Raw genomic sequence first — 25,307 nt, 5'->3', positions numbered from 1 at the left:
TCCTTCCCTCTGGACAAGACATCCCAGGGCTTCCGCCCTGGGGTCACACACAGAGACCTGTCAGAGCATGTACCGGGCTGGTTCCCTGGGCTCAGAACCCAAAATCCTCACGTTTTGAGGAGAAGTAACCTGAGTGGTTTTGCGTAAACTGCCTTTGGTCCTCGGGGGCAGCATCCGCGCCAGCCTGCCCTGGACACCCTCGTCCTCCCTCCCGGGAGGCTCAGCAGCGGTGGTGGGATGCCCCTGCCACTCGCCCAAGGACCGTCCCCTTCGACTGTAATGAATCGGTTCTGCAGCTGACGTAGGTTGGCCCGGGCCAGCTCTGTTTGAAAAGCTGCTTCCGTGACTAGCGGGACGGTATCGTTTACAACAGAAGCCGCTCTTTGAAAGTCGAATATTAATGCCGTGCAGAGTCGGCAAAGTGCAGAGCATTCTTTTGACATTTGGAAACTGTTTAAAGAACACAGAGGTTTGCTCACTGCAGAGAATAGCCGTCCTCCGGAAATGGCTTGAACCCCTCATAAATGTATTTTCAGTCGTCTCTCTTTGAAGACGAAGCTTCACGAGTTCATTGCGGGAAATGCAACCCCTGCATAACGGTCGGTGTCTTGGCCAGGCGGGCAGGAGCCCGGCTGCGCCTGGACGGACCTGGGCAGGCCCCGACGGGACTGTGTCACCTCTGCGTGTCGCTGTGTGGGTGGCCTCGGTCTCTGGAGTCCCAGAGCGTTCAGCGCTCGGAGGGGCTGATTTGTTGCGGGCGGGGGGGGTGGGTGGCTCTCAAATAGACTTCGCAGGCACCACGCTGCAGGTAACGGGCTTGTGACTGCACCGCTCCTCCGAACCTTCACCGGGCGGGGTGCGCCCCCAGGAAGGGCACATGAGCCCTACGTGTGCGCGGCCGAGGCTCCGGTCGCCCCGCTGCAGATGGCGGCTCGGGGGCCCTTGGCCTGGCACCCGGGGGGGGGGGGGGAGGGGGGCTGTGTGCTCCCTCTTGGCACTCCAATCCCGCCCAGGCCCCCACAGGGTGACTTCCGGAACTGGCCGCTCCAGTTTCTTGGTCGTCTTCAATGCCCACATCAGCCAGACACGTTGGACGTGTGTCTCCGTAAACAAACAAGCCAGGACGCAGATGGGAATTACCTGACCACGTTTTCCCGTGCGGGGTGCGCGGCCCTCCAGAAGGTCCCTCGCGGGCTGGCTCCTCCCTCCCCACCCCACGCTCCCGTCAGACACGCGGAGTGGCTCATTCTCTTCAGCACAAAGTAAAGTCAGACTCTGGAGGGACCTCTCGTTCCAGTTTTTCTTAGGTTTCGTTTTGCTGTTAGCATCGCTCACCTGCCATGAAACCAAACAGGAGCAGAGCTCGGTGCGCGAGACGCCCCTGCTCTGAGGCTCGTGTACATGGGGGCGATGGAGGAAAGCAGGGGCACCTCGGGTAGGGGTAGAGGTGCGCACGTCCCATTCCTGCTGCGTTTATGGTTCTTTTCCCGTTCGGTATTTTCTGGCGTATCTTAAAAAAAAAAAGGTGAGGCCGAATGTGAGCTGGGTGTGATAATCAGTAAAAGAGAAGCGAGCAGCCCCGTACTGGGATTTTGCAGGGAGAGCCCCCAGACTCCACAAGCCCCCAGCTGCACGGCCCCCACAAGAGTCGGGGGACAGGGGTGACAGGCCGAGACACGCCTCACCGCAGGGCCCTTGTCTCCACAGGTGGACAGCGACACCATATGGAACGAGGTGCACTCGTCGGGCGCGGCCCGCCTGGCCGTGGGCTGCGTGGTGGAGCTGGTCTTCAAGGTGGCCACGGGGGAGCTGAAGGTCAGTGGGGACCCTGCAGAAACCGGCCCGGAGGAAGGCTGCCAGAGGCTTTCCAGGGTGGGGGTGGGAGGACAGCCCCCGGTGGGTCCCTCCAGACAAGGAGGCAGTGACTGGGGGAGGGTGGCTCCTGTCCCGTGGGTCCCCACTCATCGACGGGAGCACCTCCGGCCTTGGTGAAAGTGCGTGATAGCACAGCGGCTCTCGAAGCTTCGGTCTCGGGAGCACCTTACACTCCCAACAACTTTGAAGAACTCCGAGAGCTTTTGTGTATGAGCTGTGTCATCACCCCGACCATACGAGAGATTCAAGCGGGATTTTCAAAACTGCTTATTAACTTGACAATAGCAGCGACGCCTGTCTTAGCGGATCAGGCGGTCTCAGACCTGCTCCTGCACGAGACTGTGGCCCCACAAGGCGTGGGCGTGCGAGAGGGCACGGCGTTCGCATAGCTTTCTCAGACAGCGGTGCAGATTCCTCCTTGATGCTCCACTGCGGTTCCGTACGTGGAAGTTTCTGGAAGATGAGTTGCAGTGCAGAACCTGAAACGGTAGCAGTGGGATCCTCTCCTTGGCATGGAACCCACTGGTCTGTTGCAGGTTGGACAGGGCGCCCGACCCAGTGCGGCTCATTTGGAAGTCCTGGCTCATGAGTTAGGCAGACACGCTTTCCAGAATCTCGACACAGTTTGTTGCATGGTATTTAAAACATCACTGATTTTCGAAACCGTTACTCTGGGCGCCCATCTCCTCAGGAAGGTCGTCTGAGCGCAGGCAGGAGCTGGCCGTGGGCTTCTCAGATGACGCTACGGTCTCGCCCTGCACCCACTTCCCCATCCTTCCCTTTTGTTCATTCAACGGGGGAACTTTCACGAAGTCCATACGTTTGATCCCGGCATCACACGTCCTCGGGCAGAGCTGCTGTCCCCTCGAGCCTGCTGGAGAAAAACGGGCGGAGGGCCTATGCGTCCCTGGCATTGCCGGCTCCCGTGGCACCAGCCGCCTGCCTCCCTTGCCCTGGCACCATGGCGATGGAGTCTTAGGATGGGGGCACGGAGACCCCCAAGGGGGTGCCGCCTGTGCTCGGAACCGGGTGCGGGCCCGCGCATAGGACAGGGTTGAGAGTGCGCAAAGCGGGGGCTCCCGTGTGAGCGCGTCCCTCCCCGAGCTGGTCCTGCAGCAGGCCCCGTCACCAACGGTCAGCCCGCCCCGGGGGTCAGTCCGCCCCGGGGGTCAGTCCGCCCCGGGGGCTGTTCCCAGCCTGACCACACAGCTCCCCGCGGGCCGCACAAGAGGTGCCCGTGCACATCGTTTTCCGTGGCTGCTGAGCAGTGTATTATGGTTCTGTAAAGCACACGTGACTTAGGGGTCCTGGGGGAGGGGGGCACCCTGTAGCCTCTGAGCTGTTTCCGCTGAGTAAATGGGTCACTTATTTTCTGCAGCGCCCGTGCCCCCTGGATCTGCGTCCTTCACGTTCAGCCCAAACTGGGGCAGGAGCCCCTTGCGCTCTGTCTGCACCCAGGGTTCCCATCAGGTGGCTTCTTGGGGATACCGGTCACGAACAGAGGGGGCCCCAGGGTGCCCTGCCCACTCCAACCCAGATCCCAGAGCTGAGCAACTCCAGGCCTTGTCGTCGGGGAGCCGTTGAAGGTCAAATGTCAGGGGTGAAGTCACCTTTCATCCTAGTAACCATGACAACCAGTAGACCTCCTTAAGGGCAGGACCAGACGCCTGCCCCGTATCCTGTCCCACGGCCGTGTGCCCAGCTGTGCTGTGACTCTGTGTCCTCGTGTGTGGTCTGGGCTCATCTTCTCACTGACGTGAAACCTGTCTTTCCTCCCTGTTTGTCCCCACCTGTCTGGTGCCGTGTGCAGAACGGCTTTGCCGTGGTCCGCCCCCCAGGACACCACGCGGAGGAGAGCACGCCCATGTAAGTAGGCGCGCGGCCATGACGGGCAGGGGCTGCGGGTTTCCGGTTCCTCTCGTGGGAGGGCTGGGCTGCACTTGAGTGAGAATGGGGCCCCAGCTGGCACAGCTCCAGAGCCGTACAGGTGACCTTCACCCACCAGCTGTGGCGAGGTGGTGGCCTGAACCAGAGGGGGCAAAGAGAGGAACCTGCAGACATCTCTAGACATCTTCAGTCTTGTACAAAATTGGCTGGGGACTTAACCTGCACCAGAATGAGTTCATGTGGTGCTTCATTGTTGTAGAACATTCCATCCAGACCCCTCAGGTCATCTCACGTGTGGCCTTTTAGCTGGCCTGCTTGTGGTTTGATACCAAGGAGACTGACGTTTCAAGGTCATGACCACAGGGGCCAGCTAGGTCTGGACTCCGTTTGGGGCTAGGGGTGCCTCTGACCATGCACACATCTGAGGCGCTGGCCGAGGTAGCGGGCGCGGCACGCAGATTGCCCCAGGTTTACCTGGGAGAGTCGGTGGCAGATAGGGACGGACCCACCTGGGGCAGAGTCACGGGGACCGGACCCTGGGCCTCACCAGTCGTGTACCGAGTGCCTTGGTGCCTGGGGGTGGGTTCGCCGTGATGCCATCTCGTGGGATGTGGGAGGGAAGGGCCCTGACGCCGCTGGTGTCAGTGGAGGTAAGAGAGGGGACGTCTGGGCTGTGCCCCAAAGAGTAGGGTGGGTCAGACAGCACAGCGGGGACCGTGCAGACGGAGCACGGCTGGGAAGCCGGGAAGCGCGGGGAGGCAGAGGCAGACCCTGTCTTCAGGAGCAGCAAGAACAGGCTGAGGAGCCGCAGGCCAAACCCACACTCGTGAAGGAGCCTGGGGTCTGGCAGACAGGCGAGCGGGAGCCCCGCGTCCTCTAAATCTGGAAGCGAGGGCATCAGACCGCGGTCTGAGAGGGAATCTCCTTCCCGCGGCGCAGCAGCGCGGCCTCACCTGAGCAGCCCTGTGGCCTGGGACGCCATGACCCAGAACGCTCCGTGGCGTTTGGGAGCAAGATCCTCCTTCCCCTGGAGGCCCTGTTCTGATTGGGGTCTAAGTGGTTGGGTGTCCTGAAGTGTACGAGCCGCGTGGGCTGGAAGGAAACGGGCAGCGGCGTGCTGGGTGGGCGCCCCGCGGGTGTTCGCACGAGCCGTGGGTCGGGTCCCGGCCCTGGATCAGCCCGGCCAGGGGAGGGCTTACAGGTGGCTGGCCCGGATTCCAGAAACAGACCCCGCTGGGTTTCCCCACCTTTGTGGAAATGTAGGTGGAGGGGGCAGATGTGGAGAGTTTCAGATTTACTCGAATTGGTTTGCTTTCTCACCCTCCTGAAGACCCTCAGAGTCAGTCACAGGATCGATTCTTGTGTCGTCGTCACATGTCTGAAAACGTGACACATGTGCAGTAAGCAAGTAACCTTTGTGACCTCTGGGCCTGTGCGCCGTAGGGCCCCCGCAGAGGCCGGCCCGTGCGCGTTCTGCGGGGTGTTGGTACGTCGAGGGAGGGGTGCCCCACCCCGGGGCACCTCGGTCCGCGTGCGGGAGACCCGTGGGGGTCCGTGTGTGCCTCCACGGCGTCAGTTAATGGAGCCGTGAGTTCACCAGACCCTCTTCAAATCTCACAGGGCTCTAGATGGTTCTGTCGCGTCTTGCGTAAAGGCGGGTGAGAACCTGTGTTTCCTCTCCGTGTCTCCTCTCATCTGCAGGGGGTTCTGCTACTTTAATTCCGTAGCCATCGCAGCCAAGCTTCTCCAGCAACGGCTGGACGTGAGCAAGACCCTCATCGTGGACTGGGTAAGTGGGACCCCTTCCCCGAGAGGGGCTGGGGGCCGTGCGCCCCCCTGCTTCCCCGAGCAGACAGCGTCCTGTGTGCGTTTCTGCCTCCTTTGACCTTGCATTTGGGGACCTTAATTTCCTGGAAGCTACCTCAGAGACGCAGGAAGTAAAAGCTCAGACTTGCTCCGAGTCCGTTTTACAGGTGCCCTCTGCCCGTCCTGCCAGTAGCCGGTTCCTGAAATGTCTCGAGCTGTGCCCGTGACTGAGGGCAGCGGCCAGAAGAACTCGTGGAGAGGAGGGTTCAGGGGGGGCGGTGCCGGCCTCGACCTCACACGTCCACCACAGGGCCTGGGCCAGGCTCTCCCACAGCCAGATGTGGCATGTGCGTGTCAGACCCTCCTGACGGAAACTGGGTGATTACGCCCGCGTAGCCGCTGCCCCGTTTTCCTGCCGGGCCTGCCGCCTCCCCCCCGGCCCCACTGCCTGGGGGGTAAACTGCGGTGTAAGAGCTGTAGGTCGCGGCTGAGCTCCAAAAGCAGTTACGCAAATGTTTGTCCCGGGGATGGACGTGGACGGTGTTTACTTTTTAATTCTCCTTCATTCTGTTTGGCATTTATGATTTATTTTATAAAATTTTTAAGGGAGAAGAAAAGCAGATAGATAGATACCCAGGGGGGATGATCGTTTGTGCCGCGGACTCCTTCCCAGTTTGGGAAAAGAAACACCAAACCCCAGCCCAGCAGAAACCGGCCAGCTCTGAGGGGCCGGGCACTGGCCAGGGGCGCGTAGATGGCAGAGGCCGTGCTTAGCGTGCTCGGGTCCTCGTCCCTGTGTCCCCATGAGCCTGGCCTCCACTCCTCCCAGAGGATTAGTTAGGGGTGCTGCGGAGGTGTTAAGTGTGGAGCGGTGCATGACCACGTGGCTAACATCCCCTCGGTCCACGACGCAGGCGTGGCCAGGACGTGGGGGGAAGTCAATGGTTGTAGGGCTGCTGACCCCGGGTGTGCGCCCCCACGGGAAAGGGCACACGCGCGTGCAGGGCTGTGTCAGGTGCAGAAGGTTCCCGTCCCCGCAGCCTTGGTGCACGTCTGCTCAGCTGTGGTGGCTTTCTGGTTGATGGGATCAGGTGTCTGTCCTGCCACATCTCTTCTGGTGAGCACAGATAGCTTTTACTTTTTTTTTTAATATACTTTTTTTAATGTTTATTTTTGAGAGACAGAGACAGAGTGTGAGCAGGGGAGGGGCAGACGGGGGGGGGGGGGGAGACAGAATCCGAAGCGGGCTCCGGGCTCCGAGCTGTGAGCACAGAGCCCGACGTGGGGCTCGAACCCACGAGCAGTGAGATCATGACCTGAGCCGAAGTCGGACGTTCAAGCGACCAAGCCACCCAAGCCCCCCTCACAGACAAGTGTTATAAATAACAAAGAAAGCAAGCAGTTCCCAGGCTTTAAAATCACTGACTTGCCCACAGCTTCTCACGTGTGTGAAGCCGGCCGCCCATCCTGGTGGCCCTCTCCAGTCCTGACCCGGGCCGTGCATGGCCTCAGGCCTGGTAGGAAGCCTGGCTGCCCTGCCCCACTTTTGTGCTTAAAAACATGCAGGCATTGGGGCGCCTGGGTGGCGCAGTCGGTCGAGCGTCCGGCTTCAGCCAGGTCACGATCTCGCGGTCCGTGGGTTCGAGCCCCGCGTCGGGCTCTGGGCTGATGGCTCAGAGCCTGGAGCCTGTTTCCGATTCTGTGTCTCCCTCTCTCTCTGCCCCTCCCCCGTTCATGCTCTGTCTCTCTGTCCCAAAAATAAATAAACGTTGAAAAAAAAAAAATTAAAAAAAAAAACATGCAGGCATCGTGATCAGAAGCAGTTTGGGCCTGGGCGGCTCAGTCAGTTAAGCGTCCAGCTCTTAGTTTCGGCTGAAGTCATGACCTAGTGGTTTCGTGGGTTTGAGCCCCACACCGGGCTCTGTACTGACAGCACGGAGCCTACTTGGGATTCTCCCTCTCTCCCTCCCTCTGACCCTCCCCCTTCATGCTGTCTCTTTCTCTAAAGAAAGAAAGAAACTTAAAAAAAAATTTTTTAATATAAATAAAAATTAAAAAAAAAAAAAAGCGGTTCGTTGTTCGAGCCTGGGGCCCAGGACCTCCGTGCTGTGTGCACCTGTCCCTCCCGGCCCCACGGGATGGCCTCCTGCTGCACCCCAGTGTCCGGCACAGAGCCGACACCTCGCACGTGCTCGAAGGGGAACGGCTGCAGTCCGCTCCCTTCTCACAGACGTGGCAGTGGCCGGACGGTTTTGTCTGGGAAACCGTGGCCTCTGGGTGGGGCTGAAACGCCGGCCTCTTCCCCCTTGCCGGAAGCTGCACTGTGGCACGGTGCCGAGGGCGAGGGAGGCAGACGAGGACACGGCCTGGGGCTCTACTTTCTGTCCCCGGGTCCCGCTCCCTCGGGGCCCTGCGCAGGCGCCCGGCCACGCCGGGAGCCCAGAGGCGTCCCGCTAGCGCTGGGTCCTCTGCTCCCTGCTCTCCCAGGACGTGCACCACGGAAATGGAACCCAGCAGGCCTTCTACAACGATCCCAACGTCCTCTATATCTCCCTTCACCGCTATGACGATGGCAACTTCTTCCCGGGCAGTGGGGCGCCAGACGAGGTGAGCAGGGGCCACCCACCCGCTCGTGTGCCGGGCCGCTCTGCAGGTGAGAGGGCAAGTGCGCGCAGCCCCTGCACACGCACAAGCCGGGCCTCCCTGCTCGCGTTCATCCCAGCGACGGCAGGCAGGCGTGGGCTGAATTCCATCACATGCCCACGGGGGCTTTATCTGGCCTGCGGTTCCGGTGACAGACTGGCCATCACGTCTGGCTCCAACGTAGGCCACCCTTCCTCCTGCCCATTCCTCTCGTCCGTCCGTTGGGCAGGGCGCCGTGCTGTCCCTCAGCTGTCCGGGGCCACACGGGAGGGGGGATTGGCGGCTCACGGGCTCCTTCACGGCGCCCGAGCCCCCCCTGGCAGAGCCTGCCCTCGCTCTGAACACAGAGGCCCCGACACCCAGGGGAGAAGTTTAATCGGACTCCGGGCCTTTTTTCCTGGAAGGAGGTAGGGAGGGATAGCCCCCTGTACTCGCATTTCTGTGCCTCTGTTGGTGTCTGTGCCGCAGAGCCACAGGCCTTCAGACACTGCTGGGCCGTGGCCAAGGGAGAAGGGCGGCTCCACACCCCTCCAGGCACAGGTGGCCGAGAGCCCTCTCCCCGTTGTTCGGTCCTCGTGTCAGGGGCCCTGGGAGCGCATGCTGGGGAGCACAGGACTCAGGCTTTGCTGCCGGGCCACTGAGCCAAGAGCCCCAGGCCTGTGACACCGGGGCCGGGTGCCCTCCAGTTGAGGGCCTGTGACACGAGCTTCTGTCTCCCACTCAGGTGGGCACAGGCCCAGGTGTGGGCTTCAACGTCAACATGGCTTTCACTGGCGGCCTCGATCCCCCCATGGGAGACGCGGAGTATTTGGCGGCCTTCAGGTAAGTGTCCCGGCTTCTTGTCCCACGGGGCACTTGTCAGACAATCGGGGGTTCCACACCAGTGTCCCCAGCTCTTGCTCGGTTTTACTGATGTTCTTGGACCTTCCTCTTCCTACACACACACACACACACACACACACACACACACACGCACACCCCGAGGCCCCTCTCGGGCAGGCCCCTCCCCCGGCATCCCTAGGGGCCCCGCCCAGGGGGGCATTTCTGTAGCAGCCTTTTCTCTTAGTTGGTTCTCAGAGCCTCACCTGGAGTCTGAGACTGTCTTGTCACCTCTGTTCGGCAGCGGGTCCGTCTCGGGCTTTAAGAGAGACATGGGAACCCTTCTGGGTTTTGACGGTAAGGAAGTGACTGAGGCCCCGGGTGAGGACTTCAGTGCGGGGCTCAGAAAGGTGGATGCTTGCTTCGGAAGGATTTCATGATCTCCCAGCTGTCCTTCCAGTGAAGTCCTTGTGGGACAATGAGAGGCAGGAATCTGTGTCCCGCCTTCCCTGCTGCCTGCGGTTCTGAGGAGGCGCGTGGCCGCCGTCTGCCCCGCTAGGACAGAGCTGTGCGACGGTTCCTTTAAACAGAGTGTTTGCTTTTGTCGTGAAGTGGCGATTTCTCCTTTGATCTGGGCCAGGTTGAAGTAGTTCCTGCGACCAAACACAGACCCTCAGCAACGCGGGCTTTCTGCCGCTCGTTTTAAGCGGCGGCCTCTCCCTTCTCCCCAGAATGTGGGGCTCTGGGGCCCCAGGGCCCCGTGAGGAGAAGGGTGCTGTTCGGCGTGCTAGGTCTCTCGGTCGTCGGTAGAAAACACTGTCGGTGCGCTGGGAATTGGAGCCCCGTGAAGCTTCCTCCCTGCCTGTTTCTCGAGCTCCCTGCTCTCCTTCTGCCGTACATCTAAAGCACACGTGTGTACGCGTGATGCCTGTGTCTCTGTGGACATGCGTGTGCATGTGTCCGCGTGCACAGGGCTGTGAGCGTGTAGGCGCGTGTGCATGTGTGTCTCTGGCGGGGGCGGCTCCGTAGGAGGACACGTCTCTGCGCGTTCTGCCGTAGCATCCGCCCTGTGCTCCGGGGGACCCCGCGGGGGCCACGGGACCCCTCGCGCTCGTCTCCGAACACGGTTCCGCTCCCCAGACTCGGAACGGTTGTTGGCTCTGGCACAATGCATCGCTGTGTGGATAGAAGCTCCTTCCCAGCTGCTCGTGGTTCACGGAAGTAACGGCTCAAATTTGGTTAAGTCGAGGCAGCAGGTTAGCTTCTCCCGCAACGAAGTTGGTTTTTACAATCGCGTCCGTCACCTCCCCAGCTGGTTTCTCTGCCCTGATTTCCCTGAGTCACTTTTTCCTTTGATCTTATTGACTTAATTTTGATGTGTCTTCCTACCCCTCATCAGATATAATGTAATTTTGACAATCGCGTGCCTAATTTAAGGGAGAGGGACTCCCCCAGTGGGTACGGGATCTGGCAGTTTGCCCGTGTGCCTGGTTAAGAATCCACGTCACAAAATCCGAGCCCGTGCAGCGCCAGCAGCGGGGGCCTCACTGCCGTCCGCGGAACGCCTGTGCCACCTTGTCACCCCGCGGCCCGAGAACCAGCCCTCGCGGAAGGCCACTTGGAAAGTAAAGTGTCTGGGCACCTGCCATGAGGACCGTTGGTTGGCTGGGGACCCCAGGGCACGCCGCGGGCAGAGGGCGGCGCTGTGCTCGGCTGGGCTGGCCGCAGCAGTGGGAGCAGCTCTGTACTTCATGTCACCCCTGCTCTCGGCCGGGCTTCAGCCACACTGGGTGCTCTGGGTGCTCTGGTCCTGAGACGGGGACGCCCAGCACCGGGAGGTGGCCCTCCGGCCGCGGGCGACCCCCCTCCCCCAGCCGCCCGCCTGGGGCCAGCCTTTAAGATGAACCTTTCTCTCCGAGTTGCTGTTGACATTGTGTTTTAATCTTCTGCCAAGCGCGTACATGATGATACCTTATCAAATGAACTTTTTAAAGCTTAAATAGCCTCTTTGAAAACGAAAATTGTTTCAGGGTTTTTTTGTGTTTTTTTTTTTTTTTTTTTTTTTTTTATTGATTTCAATGTAAAGTAGCACTTTGAAGTTTACAATTTATGGTTCCCTGGGCATCGATCGCTAGGGGAAAAGGGGTCAGGATCCGTCTTCCCCTTTCTTCTGTGCGTCTCCCCCTTTCTGGGGGCCCCTGGGGACAATGAGGGCCTTAGAGGCAGCACCTTGTTACTCAGACCCATGGCCTGCCACGTTGCGTTTCAGGAGATCAAGCCTGGGATGAAGAAGAGATAAGAAAATTGCCCCTAATGAAATCCAGAAGTGGCCTCACTTTCTCCTGGGGCTCAGACTTGAGGACAAAAGGCAACCCTAATTCAAACCAGCCCGTGCCAGACGGGCTTTGAAGTGCCGAAGCAGGGGCCGAGGGCCCCGTTGGACGGAGAGGATGCGCTCTCCTTCCCCTCCCCTACCTGCCATCCGGTGTCAGCGCTCGGGAAGCAAAACTGGGATTACGTGTGCTTTTAGATCACAGCGTTGCCTTAAATGTGCTTTTATAAAGTGTATCAGAGATGTCAGTGAAACCGGATATTTTGAAGTGGTTAACTTTAATCTTCTAACGAGTCTCGATTTGCCTTTAAATTGAGCCACTGGGTAGATTCCCGTCCTTTTCGCCAACCTTTCAAGCGTGACCCAAAGACGGAGGCTCTCGGAGCTTATGTTCCTTCAGAAGCTGTTTTGTGGGAGTTTGTTCCTGTTCCTTCCTCACGAAAAATTCTTTACAAAATCGTTTTTAATTTTTATTTATTGTTGTGAAACGTGCTTGGCGCTTCCCGTGTTAGCCATGGGGGCGAGCACAGCTCGGAGGCACCCACCGCGCGGGTCTGTCCACAGAGGCTCTAAGAGTCCGGGCCTCGCTGTTGTGAAGACGTTGGATCCAAACCCCCGGACCTCGTTTGCTAGAGGCAGTGACGGCCCTGGGAGGGCGTCCACACCCCTTCCCGTGTGGAAACTTGCCCAGAGGACGTTCCGTGGTGACTTAGAAGCGGAACGTGGCAGGTCACGTTGAGCCAGCCCTGGTGCCTGCCCTCAAGGGCGGGGCAGAACCGGGACAGCAGGGCCCCTAGGCTGTGGGGCTCGCAGGCGGGTGCAGCGACAGCCGTACTTGGGCACCTGCCCACGGGGGCCTCCCTGCGGGAGCACACCTCCCAACACAGACCTGCCTGTGTCGGGGGCCGCCTCTGGGGGCCGGGACCATGGCCCCATCGGTCAAGCATGTCAAGGGCTCTGACCAGGTGACCAGCACGGCGGGTCTGTGTGTTCCACGGCTGTGCTGCGGGAGCCCCGATGAGGACTCGGCCGCAGAGCGGTCAGCTCATACTTGTGGCTCGGAGTCGGGTGCCGGGGTGAAGCCGGAGTCCTGCCCAGAGCGAGGCGGGAACCCGGGAGAGAGCACAAGGGTGCTGAGCCAGAGACCGAGGTTGGCTTTGCGGCAGGAAGAGGGGGGCAGCTGGGAGAGGCCTGGGCCGCGGTGCCTGAGGGGACGGAACTGTCATGCGCGGCCCGGCAGAGACCTGCTCCTCAGGCCGGCTGTGGGTCTGTGTGGCGTCCTCAGCAGCCCCACCGCCTCTGCTGCTCGTGCCCAGGGATGCCCCGTGCTGGGGAGTTGCAGGGGAGCGCTGAGATGGGTGGAGGTGGCCAAGAGTGCAGGCCCGGGGACAGGCCCCAGGAAAGGAGCAGGACAGAGCTGGGAGCACATCGGGATGGGACATAGAGCTGGGAGCCCGTCCGTCGGGGTGGACCAGCCATGGGGAGCACGTCGGAGCAGGGCAGCCTCGGGGAGCGTGTCAGGACAGAGCTGGGAGCACGTCAGGGCCCGACAGCCTTGGGGAGCCCGAGCACAACTGGAGACGACGGTGGCAGTGGGCCTGTGGGCAGCGAGGGACGGGTACCGTGTTGGCAAGACCCTGGATGGTGAGGGGTGTAGAGAAGCCGGCAGAGCTGGGTGCCCCACTTTGCAAATGACAGCCAGACACGAGCAGCAGGGAGGGGCAGGGCTCAGAGCAAGGTGACCTCCCCGCCCTCTGAGGAGGCAGCAGGGGGAGTGGAGGGACATCCCCACCTCCTGAGGGCAGAGTCTGGGTTAACAGAGCGCAGAGAGCCTGGAATTGGGCGGGGTTGCGGAGCTGGAGGTGTAGAGGAGACGGGGGCGGGTGAGGGCCCGGCCTCAGTGCCCAGCTTTGCCCTAGCCACCCACTCACTCCTGCTGGCCATGGTGCCTGTGGAGTGGAAGGAGCAGGACGCGGCCGTGGACGTGACCGTCAGGGACAGCCAGGCCAGAGCCCGTGGTTCCCGTTGTTATCGTTGCTCTGACCCTGCCTCCCAGCAGTGTTCGAGTACTGGATGGGCAGGCACTGCAGCCGCGTTCCGGGTGACTTGGTGAAAATGACAGATCTCGGTGGCTCTCAAAACATGGAGCCCTGACGCCCCGAAGCCCCAGAGGCCAGGCCCAGCGTGCAGGTGGTGGCAAATCCAGATGTCAGAGCAGACACGCCAGCCCTCACGGCAAGGACGGGCACGGCATCCAACAGCAGGAATCTTCAATTATCAAAATGCCACGGCTATTAAAATCGTGTCATCGGACACCCAGGGCACCGAGCTCCCGTGAAACTGGTTCGGGCGATTCAGCAACAGCTGTTGTGTGTCCGTCAGGCGGCTCCCGCTCACGTCAACTCGGGCTGCGGACCTTTAACTACAGGACCGAACCCAAAATACGCGACGAGGACAGAGCAGAAGGCGTCGCGAGAGCCCTCGGGTGCCACGTGACAGGGGAGGCGTGTGGGCCGGTGGTGTGGACCAGGCTCCTGGGGCACATGGAGGCCACCCCCCAGCTCCCCGGGTGCTCTCGGGCACAGGTGGGCACGGCCCCTGGAGGCAGCGCCACTGGCCCGAGGCCCGTGACCACCGCGAGCTTGGTGGGTTTTGCGGGGGCCCTGGTTGGGGGACAAACCAGAAAGGCCATTTCCTGCCAGAAGCAGGAACCAAGGGCAGAATCGGTTACTGCATGTGGACTCCCCTGTGGGGTTTGCAGGTGGCGAGTTCACATGCCTTGCGGAACCAGACGTCACGGGGTGGCTTACGAGGAACGTTTCTGTTAGGTGTAAGTGCCCCATAAATCCACCTGGCTGTCGCTCCCACAAGGCAGCCGGGACTGGGAGCGAGCGTCCCCCATGGAGTTCACGCTACCCCTCCACGCCAGCTTGCGCCTATCCTGGGCACGCAGCCGTCCTCTGCGGAGATCCGCGGTGCGGACACGGACAGACGTATGCGCCAGCTGGTGCGTGCAGAGTGGCCGGTGAGCCTCAGGCTTGAGGGAGGGCGCCGGCCTCGGCCCTGCCGAGGCCTCGGGGAGGGAGCGGGCGGCGTCCCAGGGCCTCCCGTGGGGCTGTGCTCGGGGCGAGCGTGCAGCGAGGCACCAGGCTCTGTCACTCAGCACTGCTCCGACCATCTGAGCTCCAGCCCCCAGCGCCAGGCCATGCCGAGGGGGCTCTGGGGCCATGGGACCCGGCGGTGTGGCTCCTGAGAACCGGGTGCCCTCTGCTCTCCCGCAGTAAGGGTTGCACCAGTCACGGGCACGTGCCCATCTCTTCTCTGGGAGACGCGCCTCCTCCCGCGTCTAAGCAGACGGTGGGGAGCGTGCGGCTCTGGGAAGCTCCCCCCTCACCCCTCCGCCTTCACGTTGCCCTGAGGAACGTCCACAGTGGCCCCACAGGAGCGCTCACCTGAAAGTGATGATTTGACAGAAGGCCTGCAGTAAATATTGACATCTTGTTTTCAGAGACCAAGTTGCTTGTTAAAATTTCATTCTAGAAATGAAACCTGAGGCCAGATTCCCATTTTCTTTGCAACACCGTGAAACATAGATGTTTTGCACGGGGGTGGGTCCTGGATGGGATGATGACGTGGGGGTTCTAGAAGGCCGATGGGACCGTCAGGAGGGCACATTCAGCTCCTTTCCTAGAGGCCAGGAAGCAGAGTCCCATGGAGCGGAAGTGACCTCCCCCAGGGCCTACCTACCGAAAACCGGCCTGGAGACCCGCCGTGCGCCCGCCTGGCACTCACCACGTCTGGTTTTCGTGGCTTTGGCAGGTGATTGAGATCACAACCTGCGGGGCTCCAAAGCCGGAAGTAGAGCGAGAGTGTGTGCTCGTACGTCAGCTGCCCACGCTTGCGCGTGGCCGATGGGCCTGTGCCCCCCACACCCACACAGACACGTGGGGTCAGCCTGTTTCGCGTCTTGTTTTTCACTGGCTTTTCAGTGATGCCACACAGCCAGCGTGGGCGCCGGGCGCTCTCTTGGTATTAACTTCCTTCCGTGCTGTTTTTGTTAACTTTGTGGCGGGGGGATTAGGAACACAATAGCTCAGCAGTCCTTCAGAGCAGAGAACGAGGCCCATAGCACGCGCTGGCTTCAAAACGGCTGCTGGAGCCCTTTGCGAACGAGCCGGCATCTACAGAAAACGTCCGTGGTTCTCATCGCCAAGATGAGCCAGGCACGTGGCTGAGACTGTTCTGCCTGAAGACAAGTTTAGCGAGAGCCGCTGGCAGGCGGGTGTCGATCGGCCTGGGGCCGCCGAGAGCCACCGCGGGCGACCCGGGTCCTCAGAGGGGACCGTCCTGTGTGGGCGGGAAGGCGGAGTGCGTCCCCGGTCGTGACGTGGACACGGGACGAGCACCGGGACCTCCTCGCCTCCGGCCTCCGTGGCAGGGCGCCGAACCCCAGCTGTGGCGCGTGTGCTGAAGCGGACGGTTGGTATAAAGACTGCGGTTTGCACTTCGCGTTCACGGAATCTGAGGGCTTGTGCTGCAGCATCCCGGTGGGCACAGAGAAAGGTGCTCAAATCCAGGGCCGGCGTCTGGTGTGAAGGATGCTAGCAACGTCATCGCGGCAGAGTCTGAGGCGGACGTGGGCCAAATCCCACCTCGTGTCTTTTTAAGTTCGAGAGGAACAGGCCACGCGCACGTGTTCCCGTGTGGCTGTGGCTGTTTTCGCGCGACCAGGGCCGTGTCGGGTGGTGGCGACGGGCCCCGTGGCCCAAAGACTCCGTTTCCTCTCGGGCCCTGGGCGGGAACACCTGCTGGTCCAGACTCACATGCGGTGCCCCGCAACCCCTGACGGACGGCCCCCACGGCGCAGAACCTGCTGCCCTCACCAGCCCGTGGCTGAGGCGGTCCGGGCACAGCTGTGCGAACGGGGCCCAGCCTCAGAGGAAGGAAAAGTAGAAGCCGAGAGAGCCCCCAAAGCCTGCCCAGTGGGAGGTCCCAGAAGCGGGCTCCCGGGCAGGCCAAGGGCCTGGGGTGAGGTCGGTGGCAGACTCTCTCGGTGCCTGACGTGATCAGAGGGAAGCCCGGAGGCTCCTCCCGCGTCACAGACGCCCTCCTCTCAGACGGGCTCGCTCGCTGGGTCTTTCGGCGCCGGCCCCTGCGCGTCCAGCGGGTCTTAACCTCGTGCGCTGGGGTTTTCGTCACTTCCGCTGCCTGAGGTCAGAGGGACGTCCCCGTGCGATCACGTCCGAGAGTTGTTCTCGAACGGAGCAGCAGTTCATTTTTGGTTCTGCTGGCCCAAGCTGGTGCCTTATGGAGTTGACTTTGCTGACTTAAGTGGCGCATTTCGTGGCAAATTTTATTTTATAACACGAAGCATGAGAGACTGGAGGCTCTCCCACCAGCCCGGCTGCCCTCTGGCCGTGGTGTTCCCGCTGAGCAAGCGTGAGAAGGGCCCGGGTGGGCCTCCGGAGACCCGTTTGACTGAGTTGAGAGTCCGAGATGAGCAGTGGGGCCTGTGGGCCTTTGGAAGGTGCAGGACAGGAAGTGGCCTTTGGTGCAGCACAAATGTGGTCCGGCCTGCGCGACCCTGGGGGAACCCAGGTGACGAGTTCCGCGGACGCGCACCCAGCCTGCTCTAGGCACCCGGGCCCCCTGTGTCCGCAGCACTGCCCGCCTCGCCCAGAGGGAGGAGGGAGACCCGGGAAGTCTGGTGATTGATTCAGAATCGAATAGAGCAAGCTTAAGTGACGGATGAAGTCACACAGCTTCCTGTTGTGACGCGTCCTGCATTGTAGCCCGGCGGATGTCATTAGACCACGTGCAAGTGGTTGTTTTGTGTTAAGAAGTGTTTTTTCCACTGTTCATGGGGCCGTTTTCCTCATTTCCCTAATGTAACTAAACCACTGGACCTCTCGCTGGGTGTTTACACCTTTAGCCCGTCCGTTCTCTTACATGTGCTTACCTGGCCTCCCCGTAAAGATCCCAGGTGTCGGATTAACCCACTGACCGCCCCGCCCGTGTGCCTGCCGGCCATCCAGTCGCTTGTGGCTGGCATGCAGGAACGAGCAGGGGCCCCCTCCGGGCCGGGGCTGCTCGGGGGCTCCCTGTCCTCTCAGCCCCACAGCTGTGGGTCCCTGGTGCCGGGGGCAGTCGGTGACTGTGCCGGTCTTGAATCCGGACCACGTGAAGGGAGCATGGGGGGAACAGAGGCACCCCCACCTACAGGAGCGAGACAGGACCTACAGGGAACAGAAAATGAGGCGCGGGGAAGATCTTTAGCAGTCTGGACGGCTGGTGCTGCGGGGGTTTTAGGCCCCCCAACATAATCAACCAGCCTCCTCCAGAACCCCTGTGCGGTGGCTTCCCTGGGCATTCACGTCGGGGCTTAGTGGCTCAGGCTTTGAGGGTGCTGTGAAATGAGCCGTGATCACCTTCTGGGTGCGAGTCCTCCGATCCCGGCCCCCGTGCGGAGCCCTTATTCTGCTGAGCTGGGTGGGAGATGGGCCGGTCTCCTCCCGGCCGTGCCCCCTCAGCTAACCCAGTGTCGCCTTCTCCTGCCCTTCGCAGAACCGTGGTCATGCCCATCGCCAGCGAGTTCGCCCCAGACGTGGTGCTCGTGTCTTCAGGCTTCGACGCCGTGGAGGGCCACCCCACGCCGCTCGGCGGCTACAACCTCTCCGCCAGATGTAAGTCGGGTCTGCAGATCGCCCAGGAACACAGTCTGGATTCTGCTGGGTTTTTTTTTTGTTTTTTTTTTTTTTTTTCAACGTTTATTTATTTTTGGGCCAGAGAGAGACAGAGCATGAACGGGGGAGGGGCAGAGAGAGAGGGAGACACAGAATCGGAAACAGGCTCCAGGCTCCGAGCCATCAGCCCAGACCCCGACGCGGGGCTCGAACTCACGGACCGCGAGATCGTGACCTGGCTGAAGTCGGACGCTTAACCGACTGCGCCACCCAGGCGCCCCAGGATTCTGCTGTTTTTACGGTTAGGCGTGCTCTGCATTTCAAGCCTCCCTTTAGCAACGATAGGAGGAAACTGTCTGTGTTACATCTTCCTAAAAACGTGACCGTGCCTGCCGCCCCCGAGAACACAGGGCAAACGGTGGATGCACAGGGTGGCCCTCGCGGGGGCCGTGCCCCAGCACAGACCTCAGGGCCCTCCCTGATGCCAGCTCGGGGCCCGGGGCCCACACGCCGACCGGGCAGAGGGCCAAGCGTGGCATCACGCCCAGCGCCCCTCCGTGCGTGGCCAGCCTGCTGCTGGCCGTGTTCTGAGCTTCTCCACTTACAGGCTCCCCTTGGAGACCATGTGGGTTCAGGCCCAGGCCTCCGCGACAGAGCAAGGCCGGGGAACGTTTGGGTTTCCCGTCGCAGATAAAAGTTAGTTTACACTACCGTGTGGTCTGTTCGGCGTGCGATAGCGTCACGTCTAAAACCACGTGTGTGCCTTAATTAGAAGTTATTTTATTGCTGGCTTCGCGGGAGTTGTGACCACCGATCGCCATGACAAACGTGACGATGATGAACAAGGTAGAAATACTGCAAAAATTACCAAAAGGTGACGCAGAGACACAGAATGAGCAAATCCTGCTGGAAAAACGGTGCCCACGGACCCACGGACTTGCCCGACGCAGGCTTGCCCCAGACCTTCCCTTTGTAGAAAGTGCAGTAAAGGCTGAGGCGCCTGTGGCCCTCAGGGCAGCCTCGGGGCCCCATCACCGTTCCCGTCAGAGATGTAGCCGAGGCTCTGGGAGGTCATGGCCCAGCGTTGGGCCCGGTCCGCGGATGGCGGCCTGTGACGGGGCCGCTGAGGGCGGCACAGCCTTTGCCAGCTTGAATAAACATCAGCACGTGCTGGTGAGGACGGTAATCACCACTACCCGTCATGCGTTTTCTGCTGGTGGGAGGGGAGGTGGGTGCAGAGGGCATGCTGTGGCTCTTGATGAAATCCAGACTCGCCAGACGTGGTGTGTGAGTCCGGGAGGGGCCCGCACCATGGCGCGTGTGCCCGTGACTGTACGTGCACACGCGTGTGCCCAGCACACCGGCCGACCAGACCCCTGCGCCTCTCCCTGGCCCCGAGGCTCCCAGGACACAGCCTTAGGGGCACATTCTTGGTGCCTCTTCTGTGGCCCCAGCCCGACAACCAAGGGGCTCCTCCGGGGGCTCCTTCCTTTCCTCCAAACGAGATGATTTGCGGCATTATAAAATCAAAGCACCAAACCGTAATTCCTACTCTCGAACAGATCAAACAGAATCCCAAACCGAAATTCTTCAATGAATTTATTACAATCAGACCTGGCTTCTATTATGTGTTTCGGAGCGCCAGCCCCCTGGGTCTCTGTAACGTGATGTAATGCGTCTCTGGGTGCTTTGATCCGCGGCCCGCCCTCGCCCTCCGCTCACGCCTCCCATTTCCTGTTGCAGGTTTCGGGTACCTGACGAAGCAGCTGATGGGCCTGGCTGGCGGCCGGATTGTTCTGGCCCTGGAGGGGGGCCACGACCTCACGGCCATCTGCGACGCCTCGGAAGCATGTGTTTCTGCTTTGCTGGGCAACGAGGTAGGAGGCGCAGGGCGTCCGCGGCTGGTCTGTGCACAGGCTCGGGGCTCGGACCTGTGGGCTCTGGTGCATCTGTACTCAGGCCGGGGTCATGTCCGCCCCTCCCCCCCCCCCCCCCCGCACCCCGTAGCAGGACCGCTGAACACTTGCACAGTGCCCTGGTCGTGGCTGGAAGGGTGGGAGCTGAAGGGCTACCCGGAACCCTTTTCTCTGTAAAGGTGGCTTGGGATCCTGTGTTGTAAAGGTACCCGCCTCTGTGTGTGGGTTTTCTCATCTCCCCACTTCCTCCGTGGACAGTCCCTTCTCAGAGGGGTTCGAAGGTAAATTCCGGGGGCAGCGTCACCGTGCAGGTTTGCAGACTGGGGCATGGGGTCCCGGCAACACCCAGACTTGGGGCCCTGTCCCCACCCAGGCCACGGGACAAAGTCAGGGGGATGCTGGCTTGCACAGCTGAGCTCGGAGGGTCTGGACCGGAGAGGGAGCTTCTCAGGGCTCAGGGGAGAGTGTCCCCGGGAGCGCTGTGTCCCAGGGCGATGCTGGGCCGAGCTGCCCCGGCCCGGCTGGGGCCGCAGGTGGGGAGAGCTGCCCAGCTGTGGGTGGACGGAGGGCGGGCGGGCAAGTGCCGCCTGCAGCGTCTGAAGTGTGACCCGAAACTGTAGTTCCCACTTTGATTTTCCGAAATGTGCTCTTCCTGAAGTTTTAAAGCCATCCGCTGGGGTCACACGCCTGTGTCCTGACCGCCTCGGAGGAGCGCGGGGCGGGTTCCGGTTCCTCACAGCACAGCTTGTTCTCGTCGCTCACTGTGGCATTGCCGCGCGGTCTGAGGCCAGCCCGCCGGTGTCTAGGGGAGCACAGGCGGGGCTCCCTAGATCACAGGCCCGACCTACAACAGCGAGGGGCCGGGGTCCCAGGCTCACCAGACACAGGGCCCACGTGGGGGACGTCCGGAGGCGACCCACGAGGTCTGCAGTGTGCGAGGACACGCTCCAGCCGGGCGGATTCCCTGGGCGTCCGTGGGGACGCCGCCGTCCCCGTGTGGGTCTCCCTCCCCCTGCTCGCCTGGACTCAGAGGAGCCTGAGTGACAAGGCCCCGAACTGCGGCTGGAGGACGCACGGCTCGGGACTCCGCCTGACCGGAGTGGTGCCTGATCCCCAGGCCACTTGTGGGCGCTCCCAAGAAGATCTGGAAGGCAGGGTGGCCCGGAGGATTGGGGCGGGAGGCCCAGGCGGAGACGGCCCCTATGGCTGTCGGGCTCTGCTCTGGGCTCCGGTCAAGCAGGCCCTGGTGGGGAGGGCGCCCCTCCCGTTCCACTGAGCCCTCTGTCAGGAGGCCCAGAAGCCCAGGGAGAGGGTGGTGCTGTGCGGAGTACCGGCCAGTTCCCCCGTGTGGGGCTGCCTCTGCCTGGCCCAGGAAGGCCCCTGTTGAGGCCCCTTTCTTGTGCTGTAGACGCCGCGTCTCAGCCTGGGAGCTTGAGCCAGTTAGGGCTCCGCCAGGAGGCACGTCTCCCAGAGCGGGCTCTGGCCCACCGCACGTCTGCCCTCCTAGACCCCCGTCGGGATCACGCAGCGGGCAACAGGGCCCACACGGCGTTTGAGGAGGGCTCCAGTGGAAGGTGCAAAGTGGGGCTCAAGCAGGCACTTGAGGGCGCTTGTGAAATTTGACTGCATCCCACGGGACACGGTGGGACGGCAGAGCGCAGACAGGTCTCCAGTGACAGAATGCAGGGCTCTGTCCTCCGGCCACTGGCGGTCAGTACTGTTCCGTTTGACTTGGGTGAGCCGTCAACAGCACGCTGTGGACACGGCAGGGTGAGACGTGTGGCCTGTGCCCCTCCAGGCTCGGGGTGGACGGGGCTGACAGGATGACATTTGGAGGCAAACGTGAGGTCTGAACCCCAAGGCCTAGTTGCAGCCACGCGAGCTCAGGGTCACATGTGAGCACGGCCTGTCGGGGGTTCGACCTCGGGCAGCCCTGTGTGTGTCCTCCGGGTGAGGTGGCCAACAAGGAGAGGAAGGCAGGTGACCCTGGGGGGTGTGGCAGCAGGGAGGAGCACCACAGCGTCTCGGTCCTGGGCCCACACACCCGGAGGAGGGCGCTGGCCCAGGGGGCTGTCCTAGGACCGCAGTGGAGACCCTCCCATGCTTCCTGCCCAGCAACCCTGGATGGCCGGGCTCAGGGTCTGGAGGAGCAGGGTCTAGACCCTCGGCACCAGGGGCACCAGGGTGAGTAGGACCAGGAGCCAGAGTCACCGGCACCCAGCTCCCGGAAGGACTTGCTCCCACGTGCCCCGTGGCACCCGGGCCGTGGCCAGCGGTGGGGCGTGGGCGGGGGGCTTCAGGGGGCTCTGTGTTCTCCTGACGGCCTTTTGTCACGCGTGCTGTGTAGACCACGGAGCTTGGTGGCAGACCTCCTTTCCGGTCAGGTTGTTAGCAATGTGCTGGGCTGTTCCGGAAGAAAAGACGGGCCTGCTTTTTAACGTGTCCACACGTCACCACCCTCTCTTCACAGAAAACAGCCCGCGCCCCCAGACTTTGTGCGAGAGTTTAAGAACAGCTGAGTAATATACTCAGACCATCCTGAAGCTTTTCGATTGTTACAGCTAGTCGTTTTACACAACGATGAAGCCCAGGCCCGCTCCCGCTCCCGCTCCCAGGGCGTTTCCCTTCTACGAAGAAAACGTTTTCCTTAAGCACGAGTCGTATCGAGGTCTCTTGAAAGTCTTTCTCCTGCAAGGAAGCTGCACTGAGCCCCGCTCCTCCTCCCTGCGGGCTTTCCGGCCTGATGCTCCGTGTGTGGGACAGTTTGGCACGCAGCCGCCGCGGCCTGCAGACAAGCGGTCGGACCGTCACCTGGGCCACCGGGCGACCGCCGTCTGAAGTCCGGCCTTGCTCCTGAGAGCCGTTTTACGTGATGGTTCCAGCTTTAGGTTATTTGCAACCATCGGTGACAGTTGACGATGGAAAATCATTGGAATGTGCCGCTTAAGTATTATAGAGCAAGCAGTGTGGGCAGACGTGCGGGGAGCCCAGCAGGTGGGCACGGAGGCCTCCGGTCGGACTTGCAGCAGTGAGGGGCCCGGGGCACGGGCCCCCACGGGTAGGGTTTATTTGGGCAATTCCTGCTTGATCATGGGGTATTTCACAGTTACGTACTGCCGCTCGGCCCAAGTCCAAGATCGGTGGAGAATTGTAGGGTATCAGGTGAGACCGGCGTCGGGGAAGGTGTGGGGGGATCTGGCCCCTCGTTGCACCCTCACGCTTAGGAAAGGAGCCGGCGCGACCGCTCCCAGTGGTCACAACAATTGCGAGTGAGAGATGGGGACACGGAGAGACACCGAGATGGGAAGAGACACATAGGGAGACCAGGAGAGACAGAGACACACAGGGACAGGGACGGGGAGATAGTGACAGCCTGACAGCCAGTCTTCATTCTCTCACGTGCACCCTCACCTGCACACGCCCTCACACACGTGTTCACGCTCCCAGTCAGGCCCCCTCAGGCCCGCAGTGACCATCTGTGGGGGACACAGGATCTCAGATTGTGTGCACCGGGGCCAGGGTGACGAGTCACCCGCTGACCAACGTTTGGAAGGGCGGGCCCGCGCCGTGTTCTAGAAGTGGGGAGAGCTGTACCTGCCCTGGCACAGAGAGCCCTCCTCGCCCCATCATCGTGACAGTGGGATGAAGGGCGTGTGGTGACAGGCCGACCCTCCCTGGCCCCCTTTGTAGAGCGAGGATGAGGGTCCACGCGGTCGCAGGCTGCCTGGTTCCGCTCCCGGGGTGGCGGCTGAGCAGGGCCCGTGAACTGCCTGTCCGGCAGGTTCCGTTACTGACCGCCACGCTCCCACTGTGGCCCTGCCAGCAAGAAACACTGTTCACGGGGCTCACCTTCGGGGGGTGCTGTTTTCAACGACTCCCCCTCTTCCGGGAGGAGCCGCAGCTACGAGGACAGAGCCAGACGGAAGGCGGGGCGAGGGTGCGGGGAGAGGGGAGACGGGGGAGCTCTCCGGGGTCAGTCCCAGGACACGGGACCGGGTCCTCCGCACGGCTGGAGGGACCCCCAGGGGGCTGCCCCGCACGTGCCTGGGGAGGGGGCCACCAGCAGCTGTCAGAGAAGGCTCCGCGACATTGCAGGCACGGGGACGCTCTGAGCCCGTAGCCACTGCTTCCCCAGGACGATGGGGCCGCTGCCCGGGCCTGACACGTGGTCCCCCAGCCCCCTGCAGGCGCCATCCAGAGCCCACTAAGCTCCCCAAGCCCCACTGCCGGGCCCTGCCGCCCGCTGTGTAGACCAGACGTGGTGAGCCCACCTCACCCGGGCTGTGGGTTAGCGGAGGCGGTGCTGGCTATGCGTCTGAGCCCTTGACCTTTTCTCAAAAGGAATTGCGATTTGTAGTTCTTAGTCCTCCTATGGCTTGTGTTTGCATTTCAAAAACTTTGCTGGAAACCAGCCCCTCGTGTTCTACAAGCCTTTGTGTTTTCCCCGGAAGAGCTATGGAAAAGGCCGCTGACAGAGACGGTTAGGGAGTTGTGGCTGCACCCCTGCCATGGTTCCACGCACCACGGCTGCCCAGCCCGAGCGGGCAGACAGCAGCCCTCCCCACGCTCAGCACGGCCGAGGAACCACCGCTGACTTCTCAGGTGACCCCCAAAACAGCCACAGTTGGGGACAGCCCTGGGGAGCGTCCCCCCTGGGCCCCAGCCGTGAGCAGCTGTGGACGTGCTCGGGGACAGCAGGGATCTGGCTGAGGATGCCACTGGCACATGACTCCCTTTAGCCTCAAAGAGTGACCAGAGAGCGACCCAGGGCCCCTGGAGGCCCCTCTGGAGGCGGTCGGCAGGGAGCCCCCTGGGGCATGGCCAGGGTGCCTGTGTCCTTGGAAGGATGAAGACTGAAATCTGTTCTTGGGGAGCAGCCCTGCTGAGGCCAAGGAGGCTGGAGTCTCCCTCAAGAGAAGGGACCCACCGCACTCGGGGAACAGAGAGGCGGGAGCCTGCTAGCGGGCACACTGCTATGGGGAGCTGGGCCCGGGAGGGGCCGGCAGAACAGCCAGGGCCTGGTGTGGGGGTCAGAGCTACAGGTGGGCCCCCTGTGACATCCTCTGGCAGGAAGGAGGCCTGGGCGTGCCTGCTGGGTGCTGGCAGTCTGGACTCAGAAGCGGGAAGGAGACCGCGAGGGCCAGAAGGCTGCCAGGCTGACCCACGCGGCCGGGGCCCTGGCCGGGTGGCTGCGCGGGGGCTCTGGCGGCCCGGTGCGGGCTGGAGAAAGGCTCCCAAGTGTGGACGGGACGGGCGCACCCGTGGACAGGCCCCGGTGCCTCTGTCGTGGAAGTTTTCCCGGCCGACGCAGATCTTCCCACGTGAGGAAAAGCACGAGCAACGACC

The 25,307-nt window shown here is 61.9% G+C and overlaps 1 protein-coding gene across 6 annotated transcripts in view; it reads left to right on the top strand.

The window, feature by feature from the left end:
* Positions 1 to 25,307, top strand: part of HDAC4 (histone deacetylase 4) — a 295,410-nt gene that overhangs the window by 256,722 nt on the left and 13,381 nt on the right. For all 6 annotated transcript variants that reach the window (XM_045482343.1, XM_045482342.1, XM_045482341.1 and 3 more), the window contains 7 exons: positions 1,708 to 1,815; positions 3,686 to 3,741; positions 5,464 to 5,551; positions 8,056 to 8,175; positions 8,936 to 9,033; positions 17,927 to 18,045; positions 19,789 to 19,922. In XM_045482343.1, the coding sequence (XP_045338299.1) occupies positions 1,708 to 1,815; positions 3,686 to 3,741; positions 5,464 to 5,551; positions 8,056 to 8,175; positions 8,936 to 9,033; positions 17,927 to 18,045; positions 19,789 to 19,922 (723 nt within the window). The remainder of the gene's footprint in view (positions 1 to 1,707; positions 1,816 to 3,685; positions 3,742 to 5,463; positions 5,552 to 8,055; positions 8,176 to 8,935; positions 9,034 to 17,926; positions 18,046 to 19,788; positions 19,923 to 25,307) is intronic.

The sequence above is a fragment of the Leopardus geoffroyi genome, chromosome C1 (genome assembly GCF_018350155.1).
Source record: "Leopardus geoffroyi isolate Oge1 chromosome C1, O.geoffroyi_Oge1_pat1.0, whole genome shotgun sequence".
Taxonomy (NCBI): Eukaryota; Metazoa; Chordata; class Mammalia; order Carnivora; family Felidae; genus Leopardus; species Leopardus geoffroyi.
Note: the sequence above shows the minus strand (reverse complement) of the source record. Positions and strands in the feature narration are given on the sequence as shown.